The sequence below is a fragment of the Lepisosteus oculatus genome, chromosome 29 (genome assembly GCF_040954835.1).
Source record: "Lepisosteus oculatus isolate fLepOcu1 chromosome 29, fLepOcu1.hap2, whole genome shotgun sequence".
Lineage (NCBI taxonomy): Eukaryota > Metazoa > Chordata > Actinopteri > Semionotiformes > Lepisosteidae > Lepisosteus > Lepisosteus oculatus.
This window is the reverse complement of record NC_090724.1, coordinates 5,147,082-5,164,546: the sequence shown is the minus strand read 5'-3', so window position 1 is coordinate 5,164,546 and position 17,465 is coordinate 5,147,082. Positions and strand designations below refer to the sequence as shown.

At 42.3% G+C, this 17,465-nt stretch overlaps 2 protein-coding genes across 4 annotated transcripts; one reads left to right on the top strand and one right to left on the bottom strand.

Moving 5' to 3' along the window:
• The first annotated feature begins 17 nt into the window (after positions 1-17).
• Positions 18-9,627, top strand: hsh2d (hematopoietic SH2 domain containing). 3 transcript variants are annotated; one of them, XM_069186125.1, is made up of 6 exons: positions 18-191; positions 5,058-5,197; positions 5,697-5,786; positions 5,894-6,059; positions 7,172-7,474; positions 7,870-9,627. In XM_069186125.1, the coding sequence occupies exons 2-6, from the start codon at positions 5,073-5,075 to the stop codon at positions 8,479-8,481; spliced, it is 1,296 nt and encodes a 431-aa protein (XP_069042226.1). In that variant the 5' UTR covers positions 18-191; positions 5,058-5,072; the 3' UTR covers positions 8,482-9,627. The 3 variants fall into 3 exon arrangements, with proteins under 3 accessions (XP_069042226.1, XP_069042225.1, XP_069042227.1); XM_069186124.1 differs by lacking the exon at positions 18-191 and adding an exon at positions 1,220-1,304; XM_069186126.1 differs by lacking the exon at positions 18-191 and having other exon boundaries at positions 5,138-5,197; positions 5,664-5,786.
• Positions 9,628-10,218: 591 nt separating this feature from the next.
• Positions 10,219-17,332, bottom strand: LOC102692165 (calcium and integrin-binding family member 3). Its single transcript, XM_069186127.1, has 6 exons — positions 17,199-17,332; positions 15,889-15,923; positions 14,947-15,058; positions 14,250-14,397; positions 12,429-12,624; positions 10,219-11,432 (listed from the first exon to the last, which is right to left on the bottom strand). Exons 1-6 carry the CDS (start codon positions 17,247-17,249, stop codon positions 11,411-11,413), a joined length of 564 nt encoding a protein of 187 aa, XP_069042228.1. The 5' UTR covers positions 17,250-17,332; the 3' UTR covers positions 10,219-11,410.
• Between the last annotated feature and the right edge of the window lie 133 nt (positions 17,333-17,465).

The window sequence follows — 17,465 nt, the reverse complement described above, 5'->3', positions numbered from 1 at the left end:
AAAAGGAAGCATTGAGCCGGCAACAGGTCTTGTGCCGCGTTCAGGTGAAGCCATTCTGCCAAGCAGCGGCGTTGTGGCCCATTCAGACCCCCCTCGGAAACCCACTGAATTGGCTACTACACCGGCAAGAGAAGGGGTGCTGCCCAGACGAAGGGGCGATATTGTGGGGCAGCTTCATCGTGCAGCCGCAGGTGATGCTGAAAATGTGTTGCGTAAGGCGATACCGCGGTGATATCGAGTCGGAGATCTTGCAGCACAGGGAAGTTTTAGAGACGTGGTGGAACTGTGCGATAAGATGACATTTACAATCGGAACAACACTGCAGAGGTTCGCTGGTTCACTGATCCTAATATTTCCATACAGCAGAGACTCCGGTGTCTCTGCGCGTAGTCTTTAATTTCAAAGGCACAAGATCAGTCATTTACTTAAGAACTGTGCCCCTGTATGGCGAAAGACATGCTGGTTTCTAACTGGCTGTTTCGTTTATTTTTTGTATGTTTTTCACCGGGTTTCTAATGTCCCGATTTAACTTTATAGAGATATAAGTTTTCCTGTTCGAATTAAAAGGGTGTTTTTTAAACTTAGTTTGGGTGGATTAAATCATGACAACCGCAATTTCCAGATTTTAGGCGTGGTAACCTTGAAGCTCCCTCGTGTATTACAGCTGCCAGTCAAGAATAATTACCCTAGGTGTAACCCGGCGTTTCTGCTTTTCTGTGTTTAATATCTATTATGCGGCTACGATGAATAAAAAGTAAACATCAAGCTCTGTATAATAAACTACCAACATCAGCTTCATCAAGGCTAAATTAATTATTGCGCTGTTAAATTTCATACTCGTCAATCTCTACACTTTCAGAGTCTAATACAGAGCTGTGTAGAAGTGCTACCTCGATTGCTCTACAAAGTGATGGTTTACCTGTTGTCAAGTGATCATATACAATCACTAACTTGTCTGGATAGTCTCGGCACCTGTCCTACTGTTTTGACAGGACATTCTTCTATCAGGACTTTCAGCCGATGCCAGTAAAGCTACTTTACTGTGCTTTTCTACAGAAAGGGACAAATAATATCGCGAACTTGGAAGATCTGGTTTTAGAAAGTTATTATCCCTAAGTACTCAGATGAGAAGCGTAGGGGACGGACAGGAAAGGATCATTTCAAAGCTGAAGGGCGATTTGTACCTTTAAAGTTCCTCGCTTTCCTCTCGTCCCGCCCCTTTCTGGCACAGGTGTGAAATAGTTGTGAACCGTCGGCACGGAACAGACCCAAGCACCTGCAGCTCTCGGTATTGGTAAAGACAGGTGAGTCTTTTTCCTCCCACGGTCGACAACTTTTTGAGAGTGAAACGGGACGAGGAGAACATAATTTGAGCGATTTTCCGGGGGGGTCTTGTTGGCAAAAGTCTGTTTTAGACTTTTTCCGAAGTGAGATCGAAGTGTTCTTATTTTCTCGAGTCGATAACTAACGATGGGAACATACTTCCGTGAAGTCCGTAAAGAGAAGATCGAAGTGAAATCATATTTCTGTTAGCGGTTTCCAAGGAGGAACGCCGAAAATAGTTCCCAAAATGTATAAAGCGGGTATCGTTATGCACATCGCTCAGAGAAAACATTCCTTGAAATGCTGTATTTTGAATAGCTCGACGTTTCTATTATGCTTGAAATCTTGGAATCCTATTTTTATTTGCAGTTGCTTTTGAATTCAAAAACTAAGATTCTCTTTTGTGGCTCTAACCCTAGATTGAAACCACGTTGCCGAATTTGTCACTTCCTGTTATGGATGGGGTGTTCATTATTGAATTATTTTTACATGGTAATGTTTAAGAAACAAAAATAGATACATGACCACAATATGGATGTTACTGGAATGCAAGACTTTTATCGTTTAAAGTCAATTAAAATGATTAAATTTAATCATCTGTGCAGGAGATTTATTACCCTTAAATTCCAGATCCCTGGACAGAGCGGTGTCTGTTAAAAAATATGTTCACCAGCTTTTTCTCCTACCTGCTACTATGGAGACTGCTAGCAACAAGAGACTGTTTTTTTTTTCAGCTCATAGTGTCATTTTAATTTAACTGAAAATTTCCCGTGCAACTAAATCTTAGCATCTAGAATTGGATTTTTCTCGCCAATTTCGCCAGATCGGGGCATTTTATATTATTGTTGTGCTCACAGAGCTTTGACATCTGAGCTCTGTTATAACTATGAGTATTTGAATATTTAAATATTTAAATATTCAAATGCAAAAGCCAGGATGGAAATAGCTAGCTTATTTGCATCATTTCTGTAGATCTAATAGGAATCGCATATATACACTTCTTAGTGGTCTTTCTGCAGATTTCGAGCATCGTATAAATTAACAGAAAAATAGGTGCATTTTCTCTGCACCTGTTCAGGTGACTATAAGTCACACACAATTGAAGCAGTACCCGGACTCTGCCTGACCGATGCATTTTGTGATGAATTTGACGGTTGTCAAGCAGAGCTCAGTTACAGTACAACTGATACTCATGATTGTTGTAAATACAGTTCACCAAAGAACCAATCAAGCAAACATTCGTAAAATAAGCTCAAATTGCAGTGGTGTGAAAATAAGCATTTTTATTATTTTTTACGTAAAAAAACCTACACGTTACACGTTTCCTTATGTTCATTTGCCAGAGAAGTGAAGTTTCTCTACTGCTGGAAATGCCAAGTTTATTTCTGCGTCGAGTCTTTGAACTGCTCTTGAACACGTTCTGTTTTGATCCCACAGACTCCCGAGGGTTAAAGACTTTTCCCCCCCAAGGCTTTAAATACGTAATCAGCTACATGTAATCAAAACTCAACACAACCCCACCTTTGACAAGCGATGATTTGATCTGTTTGAAATTAAATTTTGCCCAGCTGTATTTTAGCATGACACGTGTTGCCCGTGACCATCCTAGTATGACGGAGCTGTTGGGTTTATCAGAAGCGAAAAAACGTCGTAAAACGCAGGTTGTGACTTCTTGGGATCTCTTTTGGTGACAGGAACGACCACTAATTCTGTTTGACTGCTCACGATCAGGAAGAATTAAGGAAAGCAGTTGTAACGCAGGGTTGGAGTTATCGTCACAACGCTCTGTAGTTTATCCTCCGTGAAGAAAGCTTTTCTGATTGAGTTCGATCAGTGTGACACGTATACACGTAAAGAGGTAATCCCGTCCTTACTGCAAAAATAGGGCCGGAACTGAAATGCATTTAAATAGTAAAACGGAAGAAACACGATGACAACCGTAATCTCAAGAAGTCTGCAGATTGACAGAAGTGTTGCGATATATTAGCATTCAATGCGTTTCATTAAGGATTATTTTGAGAGTTAGTATCGATATTTTGTTGTATTGTGATAGAGGTCTTATTATACTTCATTTGTGATGCTCAATAATCATCCATTTCATTTATTTTTTTTTTTGCCCTGCAGAATATTTGATGATCATATCTGAGGGCTAATTCTTAAATGAACAATGTCTCCTTTCCAGTTAAAGGTTGTAGCACAGACTGGCCACATTGTCTGGAAGCTGCAGTTCGTGAGCAGATTGTAAAATGAAAACGCGTTATTGTTTTCATTTCTAGGTTATGTTAAAAGAACCAGGTGTGTCAAGAGTTAACTCATCCAGGGTGGGGTGGGGTGGGGGGAGTTTTTGAGTCTTGTCAACTCTGGGAAACTCAGGTGACCTAAGCCTGAATATATTTAGCTTGAAAAATGGTATGTCAAATCGCTAGTTCGTCGAATACGATTCTTCAATATTCCATTCCGGTTTAACTGCATTGCTTGCAAATGATCACTTCTAGCCTGTGTTACTGGGTTGTTGGACATCAACACTGAATATGCTATTTTCCTCCAAGGTTTGAACATCTTGTCAGGTCGGGATTAAAATCTAAATACATTTCAGTGAATTTGAAAAAACATAAAATGTGTGATTATTTAAAACGGAGTCAGTCTCAGGCCATTGCTAGAACACCAATTGATGTCTTCTGGTTTTGTGCTTTTGAAATGGGAAGGTGGGGGTGCACTGCCTTGTACTTCTGGGACATTGTGTCAATATTTACAATGAATGTCAAGTGCAGTTAGCATTTGGAACCTTGTGAAAGGCATAAAATAGAATAACCTTTTTCTTTACTTAATCCCTTTCAGATATTTATTGTCAGAGCTAGTAAACAGGCCTCTGCTTCAGTTAGGTTTGGTCATTATCATTTAATTAATTGCTTACACTTATATAGCGCTTTTATGGACACTCCACTCAAAACGCTTTACAGGTAATGGGACTCCCCACCACCACCACCAATGTGCAGCATCCACCTGGATGATGGAAATACATTCATTTTTCCCACTCACATATGAATATCTTTAATAAGGTCTTAAGACAGAACTTTTACAGAGGCTAAATGTTGACTGTTTGCTAGCAGAAATCCCACTTTAGTTGTTTACAGACCACATCTCCTAATGAAACAAATGGATAACAAAAGAATATAACTTTCTCCAAGTTAGCTTGGCCCTTCACTGAATTAGAAATTGTGAACTACTAGAAAATCCTTGAGAGGGAAGGTTCCTTTAAGGAAGGAAACTGTGTGTAGCAGGAGCAGCCTCAGTCATGGGTTATTTTGCTGCCCGAAACTGGAATCTAGTTCTGTTTGTTTCAGTAATGGACACCTCATTCAACTGATGTCATTTTGGAAGTGCTACACCTGGACTTCCAGGCACAACAGCTGCTCGAAATGAGTCATCATCGTGTAAATGCTTGTTTGGAATCTCCCAGAATGTAAATGATGTCATGCTGTTATATATAGTTAGAAGGCTCTAAACAGGTGTGTGATTAGGGAGGAAGTCATTAGTAGCTTCTTTAACTGGTGGAAGTAATTGTCCCAGAATTTTTCAAATTTGAAAGCAATCCTTTCTTTCTAAGAAACCTGACTTCTCCTTTTTTCCCTAAAGAAGGAAGCACAGACTTTGTTCCGCACAGGAAGACCAAGGAGTTTGTGGTTTGTTTTATTCTGTCAAAGACCAACAAGTTTCATGTTTCCCTTGAGCAGATCCCAAGAGAGAGGATGAGCCATCGGCACGAGAGCGCGAAACACCAAGAGGCGCTCAAGTGGTTCACAGAATTCCAGATCGACCGCGTGATCAGGAATGGAGTTGTTCCTGACTGGTTCCATGGCATCATCTCTAGAAAGTAAGGATCTCAAAACCCTGTTAGAGGTCACTTCCTACTCCCTAACAATCGCCAATTTTTCTGCTGATTTCATGTATTACTTTTGGGTATGTGTGGAGGATGGATCCCAAAGACATTGCTTAAAAGCTGAAAAAGCAAACATTTTTAGACGTTTTTGCTTTTTCATATCTATAGTACTATGAAGGATGATTAAATCTAACATTTTAAGATGCTACTAATTCTTCTAAATTTCCTGATTTCCAATACAGTGGTGAATGCATTGATTACGTTGGGAGAAAGTATTTTTTTTCTCCAAAATATACTTTTACAATGGCAAAATTTATAATTTCATTCATTGAAATTGCATGTCAACAGAAAAAAATAATTCTATGCGTTATTATTTTAATTTTGGGGAGGTATAAGTGGGCAGTTTTATCTTGGGGGGGGGTACAGACCCTAAACGGAGGTCATGCCCTGACCTTTGCAGGTTTTAATTGAGTTTGCTGCTCCGATTCTCCAGGAACGCCGAAGACTTACTGATGTACAAACCAGTCGGATGTTTCCTCATCCGGGTCAGTGAGAGCCGCATCGGGTATACTTTGTCCTGCCGGTGAGCTGATTGGCCTTTTCACATCGTGGGCGGCGTGCGGGGAAGATGGGAACGATATGATGGGGGAAAATGGCCCCATGTGCATTGAGCTTACTTCTCGTCCCTAGAGCCGACGACCGCTGCAGACACTACATGATCGACGTGCTGCGCAACGGCCAGTACATCATCGTGGGAGAGAACACCTCCCACAGGTCTCTCCAGGACCTGGTGGATTTCTACCGGAGGATTCCCCTCATGCCACACAACGAGTTGCTCCTCTCCACCTGCGGCCAGGCAAGTATCCCTGAGTGTTCCAGCTGCTGCTGCTCTCTTTTCCCATCGTGCAAAACCTTTACCACCTCCACCGATGCGGTTGTTTCTCTTCTGTGTTCTCCATTGCAGGACGACACAAAGTTTCCCCATTTTAAGCTCCCAGACTGAATTGACACTGACCTTTGCTAGAAAAATGGGAAAGTGTTGTTTCTCTTTGTTTTGAAACAATGCTGGGCTGCTGTTCTTCCTCTACTTAACACGGGTTGAGTTCAGCCATACATTTTGGATTGGGGAAGTCGTAGTTCGCTAGATATATGCAGCTCACACCAAAAGTGTACTGACTAAAGCAGCTATGAAACTGATGATGTTTGCTGTTGGTTGGACCTAATCGGACCAGGACCAACAGCTTGAGAGTGGAATGTATTCGGACCTGTATCTTACAGCGCTGAAGTCCATTTACCTCTTGCTTATAATGTTGGACTTCCTCCTCGCTTATCAGTGTTAAGCTTTCATGTTTAAGCCGTGCCTTAGCTTGATTCTCTTCCCTCTTCCGTTAGGTCTTGCCCTGACCTTGTCCGCTGTTTTTTCCCTGTTATTCATAAAGGTGTGGCCTTGACGTTTGTTTTGTTTTTACTCGGAAGTGTTTGTTCTTTACACAACACGCACAGTCCTGTCCAGTGAAGAGGGCTTTTAATTAATAAAAAATACCTGAAGAAATCCAAATTCGATTCTGTATTTGGATCCTATTTGGTTTGGGCGGTAGGCTTTTTTAGGTGCGTGTCTATATGTAGTCTCTTGACCTATAATGGTGTAATTAAATGAACTGTTAAACTGATAACAGGAGCTTTGAAAAGACGAATTGAGATCATTTAAAGAATATCACTAAGGGCTGCCAAAGTACCATTTCTAACTATCCACCTTATCAAAAGCCTGAGATGAATTCACAGTGAGGTCTTTTTAAATAGAAAAGAGTGATGTGTAATTCCACAAAGTCCCAGTGAAATGCTAAGGGAAACCAGGGCAAACAAGTAGTGCAGCTCACGGAATCTTCCCAGTTTGCTCCCTCTAGCGTAACAGTAAAGCTAGTGCATTGCTCACAGCGGTATCCCATTAAAACACTTGTCTTGTTGCAGGCCCCAAATGCCAGTGCTGACTATGCTGAGCTGCTGCATGGCTGGGGAAACATCCCAGGATCCCCATCTGCTGGCATGAGACCCAGCACCTCGCCCAGTAACTTGCCACATTCCGACTCTCTGGCAAAACGCCGCTCGCCCATGGACGGCCTCCCACCCCTCCCCAATCACTGCCCCGTTCCTGCTGCAGGGGAGCTGTCCCAGGCCAAACCAAGCGCCCCCTTTTCTTCCCCACTGCCAGCGGCCAGTCTGTACCCTTGCCTGCCCACTGAGCTGGCTGCTATGAGCCTCTCCACGGACATAGTAAGTGTTTGCATTCCTGTGTGTGGGAGTTCACACTTCTCTTGTTGCTCCTTTTCACAAACGCAAACTCTCGCTCTTGAAGTCTTGAAGGAAGTGCTGCCTTGCAGGGGGATGCTCTGTCCCCAGGCTACAGGCAACAGGATCAAGAAGGGCCTTCTAACCTCTGACCTGGTATAATCATTGGCTTCCTTTAAAGGCTTTTCACTTGAGCAGAACTAAATAAAAAAATAATAAACACAAAGAAGTTTCTTGGAAATGGTATGTCTGTGGGTGGTTCCCCCCCCCCCAAAAAAAAATATTAAGAGAAATCATTCAAAGTTTCTGTAGGACACAGATTTACATTGCACTTGGTATGATCGTTTTACTCCTCTTTTTACTTCTCCTGTCCGTTGCAGGCAACTGAAGTCATGCCAATACCTTTACCAAGGAAAAAGAAGACCCAGAAATCAGCGCCGTCTGTGGAGCTGCCTACGGAATTGCCCTCCCAGACCTTTCTGCCACAGACCCAGGTGCAAACCAGCAGTGGTCCGGTCCAGACCCAGCCCAGCACCTTGATTTGCACAGAAACGCCTTTGACACGCTCCAACCCATGCTTTGGGGTGCCATCTTGCGAGCTTGCCAGTACAGAGAAGGGAGGCCTTGCAAATCCCCCCAAGGACCCCCCCAGAAAGAAGAGTCTGGAAGAGCACACATACGAAGAGCCCTTCCAGCATGCCTCTGCTGGCAGTGTTGCCGAGCCTCCTGTTCGGAGAGACGCTTCAGCCAGGCGTGACACCGAGGGTGACTCCGCAGAGGAACGAAATATTTATGAGGAAATTTGGCAAGAGAAGAAGGAGCAAAAGGCCTGTCCTGCCACCACCTCATCTTCTCCCAGGGCTACCAAAACAATGGTCTTCAGCCCTGATGATCCCGTCTATGGGTCTGGCACACTAGTCTCTGTGCACAACGAACAACCAGGTGTCCCTGTGGAGTACCTCCATCCTCCTCCCTTTGCCCCAGGCTACTGAGGAACTGCTGCATGAAATGGGCAGGACTACTCGCAGGGCACAGCCTGCCCTGACTTCATCCCGTGTGAGGGGGAGGCTGGGAGCCCAGTCCTAATGTCACCTCAGTGGTGCAGCATGTGGCCGACTTCAGCCTGCCTTATGATGTGTCCCACTGAGATGGAATTGCAGGTCGCCGGTATGGATCCTGCAAGACAAGCGAACACCGAGACTGAAATAATGCGAGACAAGTGCTTTAAGGTGCTTGACCTTTGAAGTACTTTTTCTAACAGCTTCTCCCAGTTCAGGGTCACGGGGGATGCTAGAGCATAATCTAGCAAGCAACAGGTGCAAGGTCCTGGATGCCAGACCCTCACAGGGCAGACAGACATCAGGGCCAATTTTCCCAGAAACCAATTAACCTACCAGCATGTCTTTGGACTGTGAGAGGAAACCTGTGCAAACACAGGGAGAACACACACTCCTTTACCATAATAACACATAAAAACCCTTTATCATCCTTTAATTGTCATCACATATTGTAAACAATATTTGGCCTCCTAAATATGTACTAAGCTGTTTATATTAATATAATATTTTTTCTAACTTCAGATTGACCATTTTATTTTCTTGCTGATAATAAGCTTATCAGTATCCCATTCATAAAGGTCTAGTTTTAGCACACTGCTCATATCTATATTCCCTACAGTTCAGTTTGGGATCAGTTTCGCACACTTTTTGCAGCAGTTCTGAATTAATATTAATATTTTTTGTGTTTTAATCGTATCCTTTCTTTAAATTTTGATGGATACTCACAATTTGAGTATCTTGACTTTCAGGGTTTTTTTACATGGAAAACAACTATTTGAGTATGTAAAGTGTTGTGTAAAATGTTACTATTTCTGTACATATGAAACAAAACCTTTCCTGAAAAAAGAACCATTTTCACATGAATAGCTGTCCATTTTGGAGTTGCCAAAACGACCAACTTAAAATCCTATTATGAAGTTTTATTGTGATTAATGAATTTTGTATTTGTTTTACCCCATTTTCTTTTATAATTGTTTGTTAATAATGTGTTGTTAAAGGAAAGATATATTGCAATCTGATGGTTCAGGCTCTGTAAAACAGGTTTGGGTATAATGCTCTTGCATAAAACGGTAAAAATAACATCTTCATTTCAGAGTCAGTTATTCTGCCGTGGACTTGAGTTTTCATCTCTTGTATTTAAAGCACAGCTTACTTGCTACAATATTCAAAATCGCTCTAGGTTTTCAAATCAAAAACATAATTTGTTGAATGATAAATATTGCAGCTAATGTAAAAAGTAATATTCTGATACTGTAAAGGCAAATTAGTAGTTCAGAATCAAAATTTCTTTTCGAGTGTAGTACGAGGAGTGATCTAAGCACTGTAACCATAGCTTACAGAACTACTGGGTGAGCAGATTTGGTTATTTCCATTAAGTCTATCCTTATAATTCCAAGTACTGTGCTGCTTAATACAAAGCATCCAGGCATATAAGTCTGCATCTGTGTTCATATTTTACATTAATTGTTAGTTTCAACCTGACCATAACTTCAGGTTAAAATAGCTTGTTTTTCTTACCAGGGCAATTGTTGATTTTAGATGCCAATAGAAAAACAGAAATCTGTTCCCCTAGAGTGCTCATTACAACTCATTCTTTAAAAACTGTCACCAAGACTGAATTTTTGAAAAAGATAAAATTAGAAAAACTTTGCATAGATTTATTAATGGTATAATTCCTTTTAACGCTTTTTTTTTAAAGCACATATTAGGGACTGAGGTGGTGCATCAAATCTTTGCTCAGTTGCCCTTCACAAGCTACAGGCCTGGGGGAAGATCAGAGCAGAGAGCAGCAGAGGTAAATACTGGAAGGATGTGTATTCTGGCAGGGTCAGGGGTCACTCTATCATGTAGACTTATGATTCAATTGGAGGAATCAAGCATTTCACAGGAATTGAGAGCAGAACCGGGATAATAATGCACAACATAACGAATGAATATTGGGGTGGGTTTTCAAGTCATTTTTTCCTGGTGAAGGTATGAGAAGTGCACAGGTAACCGTGCACCTTGAGTACTAACAGAAGCTGACCACAGCTCCATCCCCCCATTTCCTAAACGCTCACTCCTGGCGAGGGTCCTGCTGGTAACAAGCTGAGCAGAGCAGACCAGACTTCCCTTTCCCCAGCAACTGTCTCCAGGTCCTCCTGGGTGATTCCCAGGCCAGCTGAGAGAGAGAATCCCTGCAGCGCGTCCTGGGTCTCCTCTCAGTGGGCATCCCAGCCAGCTCCTCTCGAGCCAGTGGAGCAGCAACTCGACTCCAAGGTCCTCACCCTGTCACGGAGAACAAGTCCAGCCGCCCTGGAGAGAAACGGCATTTCCGCCATGATCTCGTTCTTGTGGCCACTCCCCAGGGCTCGTGACCATGTGTGAGGCTGGGCATGCTCATTGAGAAGAAAACGGAGACCTTCACCCAACCCCTCAGCTTCCGCTTCACCACTGCACCAACGGGTGACGTTAAGGAAGAGAGTGGGGTACGAGGAACATATGAACACTGCGCAGTGTGCAGCCAGAGGGCTTTTATGCACAAGGAAGTGTGAGATTTGACCTTCGCTCAAACTTTGGTTCATTAACAACATGAGACGTGTCTACAGGAAGATTATCGGCCACTGGAGTCGATGCTGGTCTGTCGTGATCTAAAGACCCATTATATTCTAAAGGCTTCGGTTGCTCTGCGCACCTTTGAGCAGGAACACGCTGCATTACACTAAGTGCCATTTCCTTGTTTTAAGACAAATGTGCACTTTGTCTTTATTCTTCTTCCACCCTTGCACTCTGGGTCTGTCTTGTCTGTTCTGCGGTCTCCCTTTATTGTCCACGGTCTTCAAAGGCTTCACTCTGCAGGAAGCCAAGTCCTCATCACTGGTCCTTATATGCGGATGTGAAAGGTGCTGTAGGGTGAGAGAGAAACAGCTATGGTGTTCAGAGTCCAACTTTTCATATCCTGCTTGCAAATAGGTTTAAATTCACTTCAACTTGCATTTTTTCCCCCCTAAATACACAACATCCTGCGCTATCTAGAGTAGCACAGACGTTAATCTCCTTTCAATCTGCAGTTGGATAGCTGAGTGTGGTTCTAACAAAGCTGTCTATGTATTTAGCTTGGGTGTACAGCAGTTTGTTTGCGAATAACAGTGAAGCAATACTGCCATCTACTGGAGTATTTATTTTGCTCCTTGCTGTTTCATGATCACCTACGTGAGATGATTTATAAAATGAGGTCTCATCTTAGCTCAGCTCAGGTGTTCCGGAGTGAATAGGCTACATGCATGATTGAGAAAACTGTATAGAAATCTACTGTATCAAAACACAATTACACAGCGGACTTATTTAATTGAACAGTGTGATATGGGAGATGGGACCATTGCAATATAATTCTAATAGTCCCTGAGTCCAAATTAAAGTTTAATCTGTAATTTTCTAAATCATCTTCAAAATGTTCTTCAGAAAAAAAAGAGAACCCTTGTGACCCCAAAACCTTACGTTACTGTTACAAACAGAACATGCTGCACAGCTGCAATCATTTCGACAAGTGAAAAAAAAACTTTTTGCTCCAGACTAGCAGTAGGCTGCTCTTTTAATAAATAAGCACAAGTGCACTTGATAAGCTTATCAGAGATGCACCCTTTCCAGAGTTAAAGTTGGTAAAGTACTTTCTAAAAGACTATTAACCAAACAGAGAGACGACAACACTAAGAGGCATTGTAATAAAAAGGGCATGGTGTGATGGTGCTTGCTGTTAGCCTGAGAGTCCAGGACAACATCTATGGCTGTATAAATGGCAAATCTGGCATCTGGAGCATCATGCGGAAGGCAATAGCAGGCAGCAGTATTTTATTCCAGGCCGTCAGGTTTGTCTTGTTTCCAGGGGAGGGGTTGCTGCTGACCTGAGGAAATCTGGGGCGCGCACGATCATGTGCTGGAAGTCCTCCAGGGACAGACGCCCGTCGTTGTCCAGGTCGGCCTCGTCGATGACCTTCTCGCACACCAGCCGCACCTCCTCCGGGGTGAGCTCGTTGCGGGTGAGCTTGTTCAGCGTTTTCTCCAGGTCGGACTTGCAGATGAAGTCATCGTTATTGAAGTCTGAGAGCAGAGGAGGGGGAAGGGGGGGTGGAGGGAGAAATCTGGCGTGACTCCCCAGGGAGAAAAAAACCATGACATCGAGCAAATGTTATTCAGCTTGCGCTGGTGGTCCCTTGCTGAACTGGACACTCTGGCTTCATGTCTAACATGAAGCTTGAACCTCCAGGAATATCACCTGGAGGTGTTTGCCAGAGTTAAATCACTTAGACTGAGTGAAGGCTGCTCTAGTACTTTAAGTGTATGGGGTGGAATGGTGGCACAGTGGTTAGTGCTGGGGCCCTGGGTTCAATTCTAGACCTGGGGTACTGTCTGTGTGGAGTTTGCAAGTTCTCCTCACGTGTGCGTGTCTGTGTCTCTCTTGCAATGGACTGGCGTCCCCTCCAGGGTGTGTCCTGCCTTGCCGGGTCCCTGAATTGGATATAGCAGTTGGGACGTGGATGGATATAGCTACAGATGGACACAAATCACTGCAGCTACATCTGTCCAGCAAGAAGAACCGCTCACTTTCAGGTCTCTATTAGTCCATCGCCATTTGACATTAAACAGTTTTGTCTTTGTCTGGACGCACTAACCAGGTGTGTTTCAAAGAAACTAGCAAGCTGGAAATGTTATGCCTGAAAATTCACCAGCAGCAGACTTTTCCTCGACGTCATCACTGTCACACATCGTAAATTGTTTTATAATTCGATTTATTTTAAAGTCCTTGCATGTTATCATATATTAGACATATGAAGTCTCTCTACACGAGGGCGTCTTCTAAGCCAATAAATAATAAACTTGATACTCCTCGTAAATTAAGTGACAAAATCAGTAATTCACTGCCATGGCATTGTAGCTCATTTGTAAGCCTAGCTACTGCGGCCCTGCTCTCTTTTCTTTTAACTCGTCTGAATAATACATGAAAACTTTCTTTGACCCATGACCATGGCCCCGTGCTGTAAAACAGCGTGATCTGTCAGCGTGTTTTAATTAGAAAACGCTGGCACACCAGCACACAGCAGCCTTTCAGAACCGAGCCTTTCATATAACGGGCTCATCAATTATTCCTGAATGGCTTTCTATTGTCTGTTCTTTTCAGGTTGTCTCAGTTAAAGCTCTGAGTATCTTTGGCTCCTTTTGCTTTGTTGCGCTATAGGCAGTGGGGGGCACCACCGAGTGGTCTATCTTGGAAGTAGTTATCTACTTCCTAGCATGCTAAGGAAATTTTAAAATCGTTGGGTATGCTGAAGAGTTTGTATAATTGGAAAAATGGCTTCTCTTCCACAAATCACATTTGTAAGCACGGCAATACTAAAGTTAAAGCATTTAACTTGGACAGCTCTTTATCCTATTCTTGACTGGAAAACGTCTATAACTTACATGAATCACGCTTGGAGACAATTAACGTGAGAAAAATCGGATGAGCCCTTATCAGTCAAGTTGGGTAGAAATGAAAGTTTGATTGCTACTGTAGAGGTGATATCTGCAAAATAAAAGTTTCTTCAAATGAAAGGTAGACCACATTTGGAAAAGTATATAAAATAAAAGCCCATAAACATATGTATTTGTCTTCTACTGAGATCTACTCCCCCTAACTCATGTTGTATATATCTTTTACAAACAAATTGCAATGGACCAGGACTAACCATAAATTTTAAAAGCATAATATGCTTTCAGATCCCTTGGTGCCATTTCACTCAGTACAGAGAACATGTCCAGGAAGTCATCTAGGGTCATATTTCCCTCTCCGTCTTCAGAGAAAACCTCAGCTATTCTCTGGCGGAAAGGGTTGTCCTGCAATTTGCAAAAAAGACATCTGTTTAATTAACTACCACCCTGAATCACTCACAACCATCTGAAGTACTGCACATCCTTTTTTAATGACCAGTCCTGTAGAGAAATGTATTGATTAGTTTTGTTTGCTTTTACCAGAACAACAGAGACAAAGCATACCTCCCATGCTCACCTGCACACAACTTATCTATTACAGGTTCTACCAAAAATGTTTTTAGCAAACTATTGGTCTAATATTTTTGCAAACGTTTCTCTATCTGCAAAGGGATTTTGGCAGATGATTAAGGGTGTATTTGCTCACTAATAATGCTGATCTTTTCCACGGTGCAAATGCCCACAAGAGCAGCCCTGTACTGTGTGTGAAGTGCCAGACAATAGCTGCTATTGCCAGGAGCACAAGCTGTGCAATATAACTTTCTTCAGGTGTACAGGGATCAAGTTACTCATAACCTCTCCAAGGCTCCTGTCAATTAGTAGGCGATGAATAATTGATTGTGTCCCCAGGAGCATGGCATGGACATCCTTCACCAGCACAATCGGTGGGCGTACCTTCAACTCTGGCATGCTGCCAATCAGCTCGTATGGTATCTTGACATCTGGGTTGCTGGTGTAGTCGAGTGGAACAAGCTGTGGTGCCAGGTCCCGGTAGCGATGAAACAGCCTAGGGACATTAGTACATGACACAAGGATACATCATAATCATAATATCCTTAGACTTACATAGTGCCTGTCTAGACACTCCACTCAAAGCACCTTACAGGTAATGGGGAGTCCCCTCCATCACCCCCAGTGTGTAGCCCCCACCCGGATGATGTGATGGCAGCCAAAGTGCGCCAGTACTCTCAACACCCATCAGCTCTCAGTGGGGAGGAGAGCAGAGTGATGAAGCCAGTTCAGAAATGGGGATTATTAGGAGGCCATGATTGGTAAGGGCCAGGGGGAAATTTGGGCAGGACACCATTTAGTCTAAACTAAATGGACTACACAAGCACTATATTTAGAAGAACGGCTTGGAAGCCATTCAGTTCTGTTCAGGATTTAGGACGACAATCAAAATCCATTTAATTCTGCAAATGTCATTGAACATCAAACCCAGAGAACTGAATTTTTACTGATGAGCTAAATCAACTTTGTGCAAAGGATTCTAATGTAAAAGAAATTAATTTAAAATAATGTTCTGCATGCAGGTCAATGGTTCAACCTAATGTCTTTAGCTCCTGAATTGACAGACAGACTATATTTCATTGTCTTTCTTTTACTGAAAGGTAAATATAAACTATGTTCAAATAAAATTTGTCCTTGTGGTTGTTTTGAACAAAGATTTTGAAAGAGTTTATTTTTTTCTCTCAATGAAATTGCAAAATGTTTTTTTCTGTATTTTGTTCTCTTAACAGAAATGCCTCACAACTTCGCTGTGTCACATTCCACATGAACAAAAAGGATTTACTTCATTAACCTTGTTTATTATCAAAGGTGAGCCATTTTTCTTACCTCAGGATTTCTTTTCTGGTGAAAAATGTACAGTCCTAGAAAAACAACAAAGATAAAAACTATTTGAACTATAGAGAATGCTTGTCTGTTCATCATATTGGCATAACTTCACTTATGTGATACGCATGCTTCATGTATGTGACATTAGCATTTTTTATTACATCTCCATTATAAGGCAAAACCACAATACAAGACACTTGAAGACTCAACGGATGAAAAGTTGTTTATTTCTTATTACCTTTCTACATAATAACATAAAAACAGTTACTTACAGAACGCTATTCAAGAACATTTAATTAACAGTTAATTTATATCATCCTGCCATTCCTTGAAATAAGCCAGAATTTCCCGAATAATGTTGTTCTGAAGAACTCTGCTGGGTTATCTTTGTCAGAATTTTGAATACTTGTATCAGGTCACCTCATACTCTTCTCTGTTTAAGACTAAAGAGGTTCAGTTCTTTCAGCTTGTCAGTGTACAACATCTCCTTAAGACCCAAAATGTATCTAGTTGCTCTTCTCTGGACTGATACCAAACCAGCTCATCAGTAAATAATGCTGGATGAATATGTACCAGCAGCCTTTCGGCACAGTCATGCTGCAGAGCTAACAGAGGAAGAAATTAATCATATTTCCTCTTCAGCAACCCTCTTTGTTAATGGAACAAAGACCCTGCCATAATCCGGCCTTGCTTGACACTGGCGCTAACCCTTCGGACTGTGGTGAACAAGAATGGCCATTTACTTCGAATGAGCAGTCAATTCTTTAACCGAGGCTGCAAACTTTCCTTTCAAACCACTGGCATTTACAAATGGAGGGATTGCTGGCTAGAACATACAGCTTTGTAATTTAGAAATGAGGACTGCTACTCCACACTCCACACATCCCTTGCTAATACAAGCAGGTCCATTCAAAAGTGAAAGGCGCAGTGCACAGAAATAATCAATCCCAGAAAGACAGGTGTCATCCTTACTGCTTGTTTTTAAACTTATATGAAATGCTCAGCCTTCACAACCCAGTTAGAAAAAGATCCAATGCAATTGTATTGCATCTGGGTGGAGCAGGTTGCTATACTTTGCTGATAGTAATAACTGTTGGCACAAAACAGATATTTACAGTGGTTTCAGAAAGTGCTCACTCACGACTTATTTGAAAGATTCACACCGTAGAACATTGTGTCTTTGAAAGTGGGTTCACAGGTAAAGTGTACAGAAAGAGAAGTTGCTCCAATCTGCAAAGTGCAGCCCTGAATAAGAATAATCATGAGAGTTCAAAGAACATCCCGCTGAGAGACAATAAATTAGAACCAACCTGATAGGCATCTAGCTGCTGTGTTGTAAAGATGGTCTGTTTGTTCCCCATCCTTGTGCAAACTCCCCGTGCCTCAGTGCCATTGCAGTGTTCCACCCAACAGCCTTTTATAAGACCTCTGGATATTTCAGATATGAAAATACTGGAACAAAAGGAGCCCTGAAACAGTGGGAGATCAGGTATCCTTTGCCACGCGCCCCTTTAGTTCACCATCATAATAGGAGCATTTCATCGATTTCTCTGATCTGAATAGAAGCCCCTTTAAAA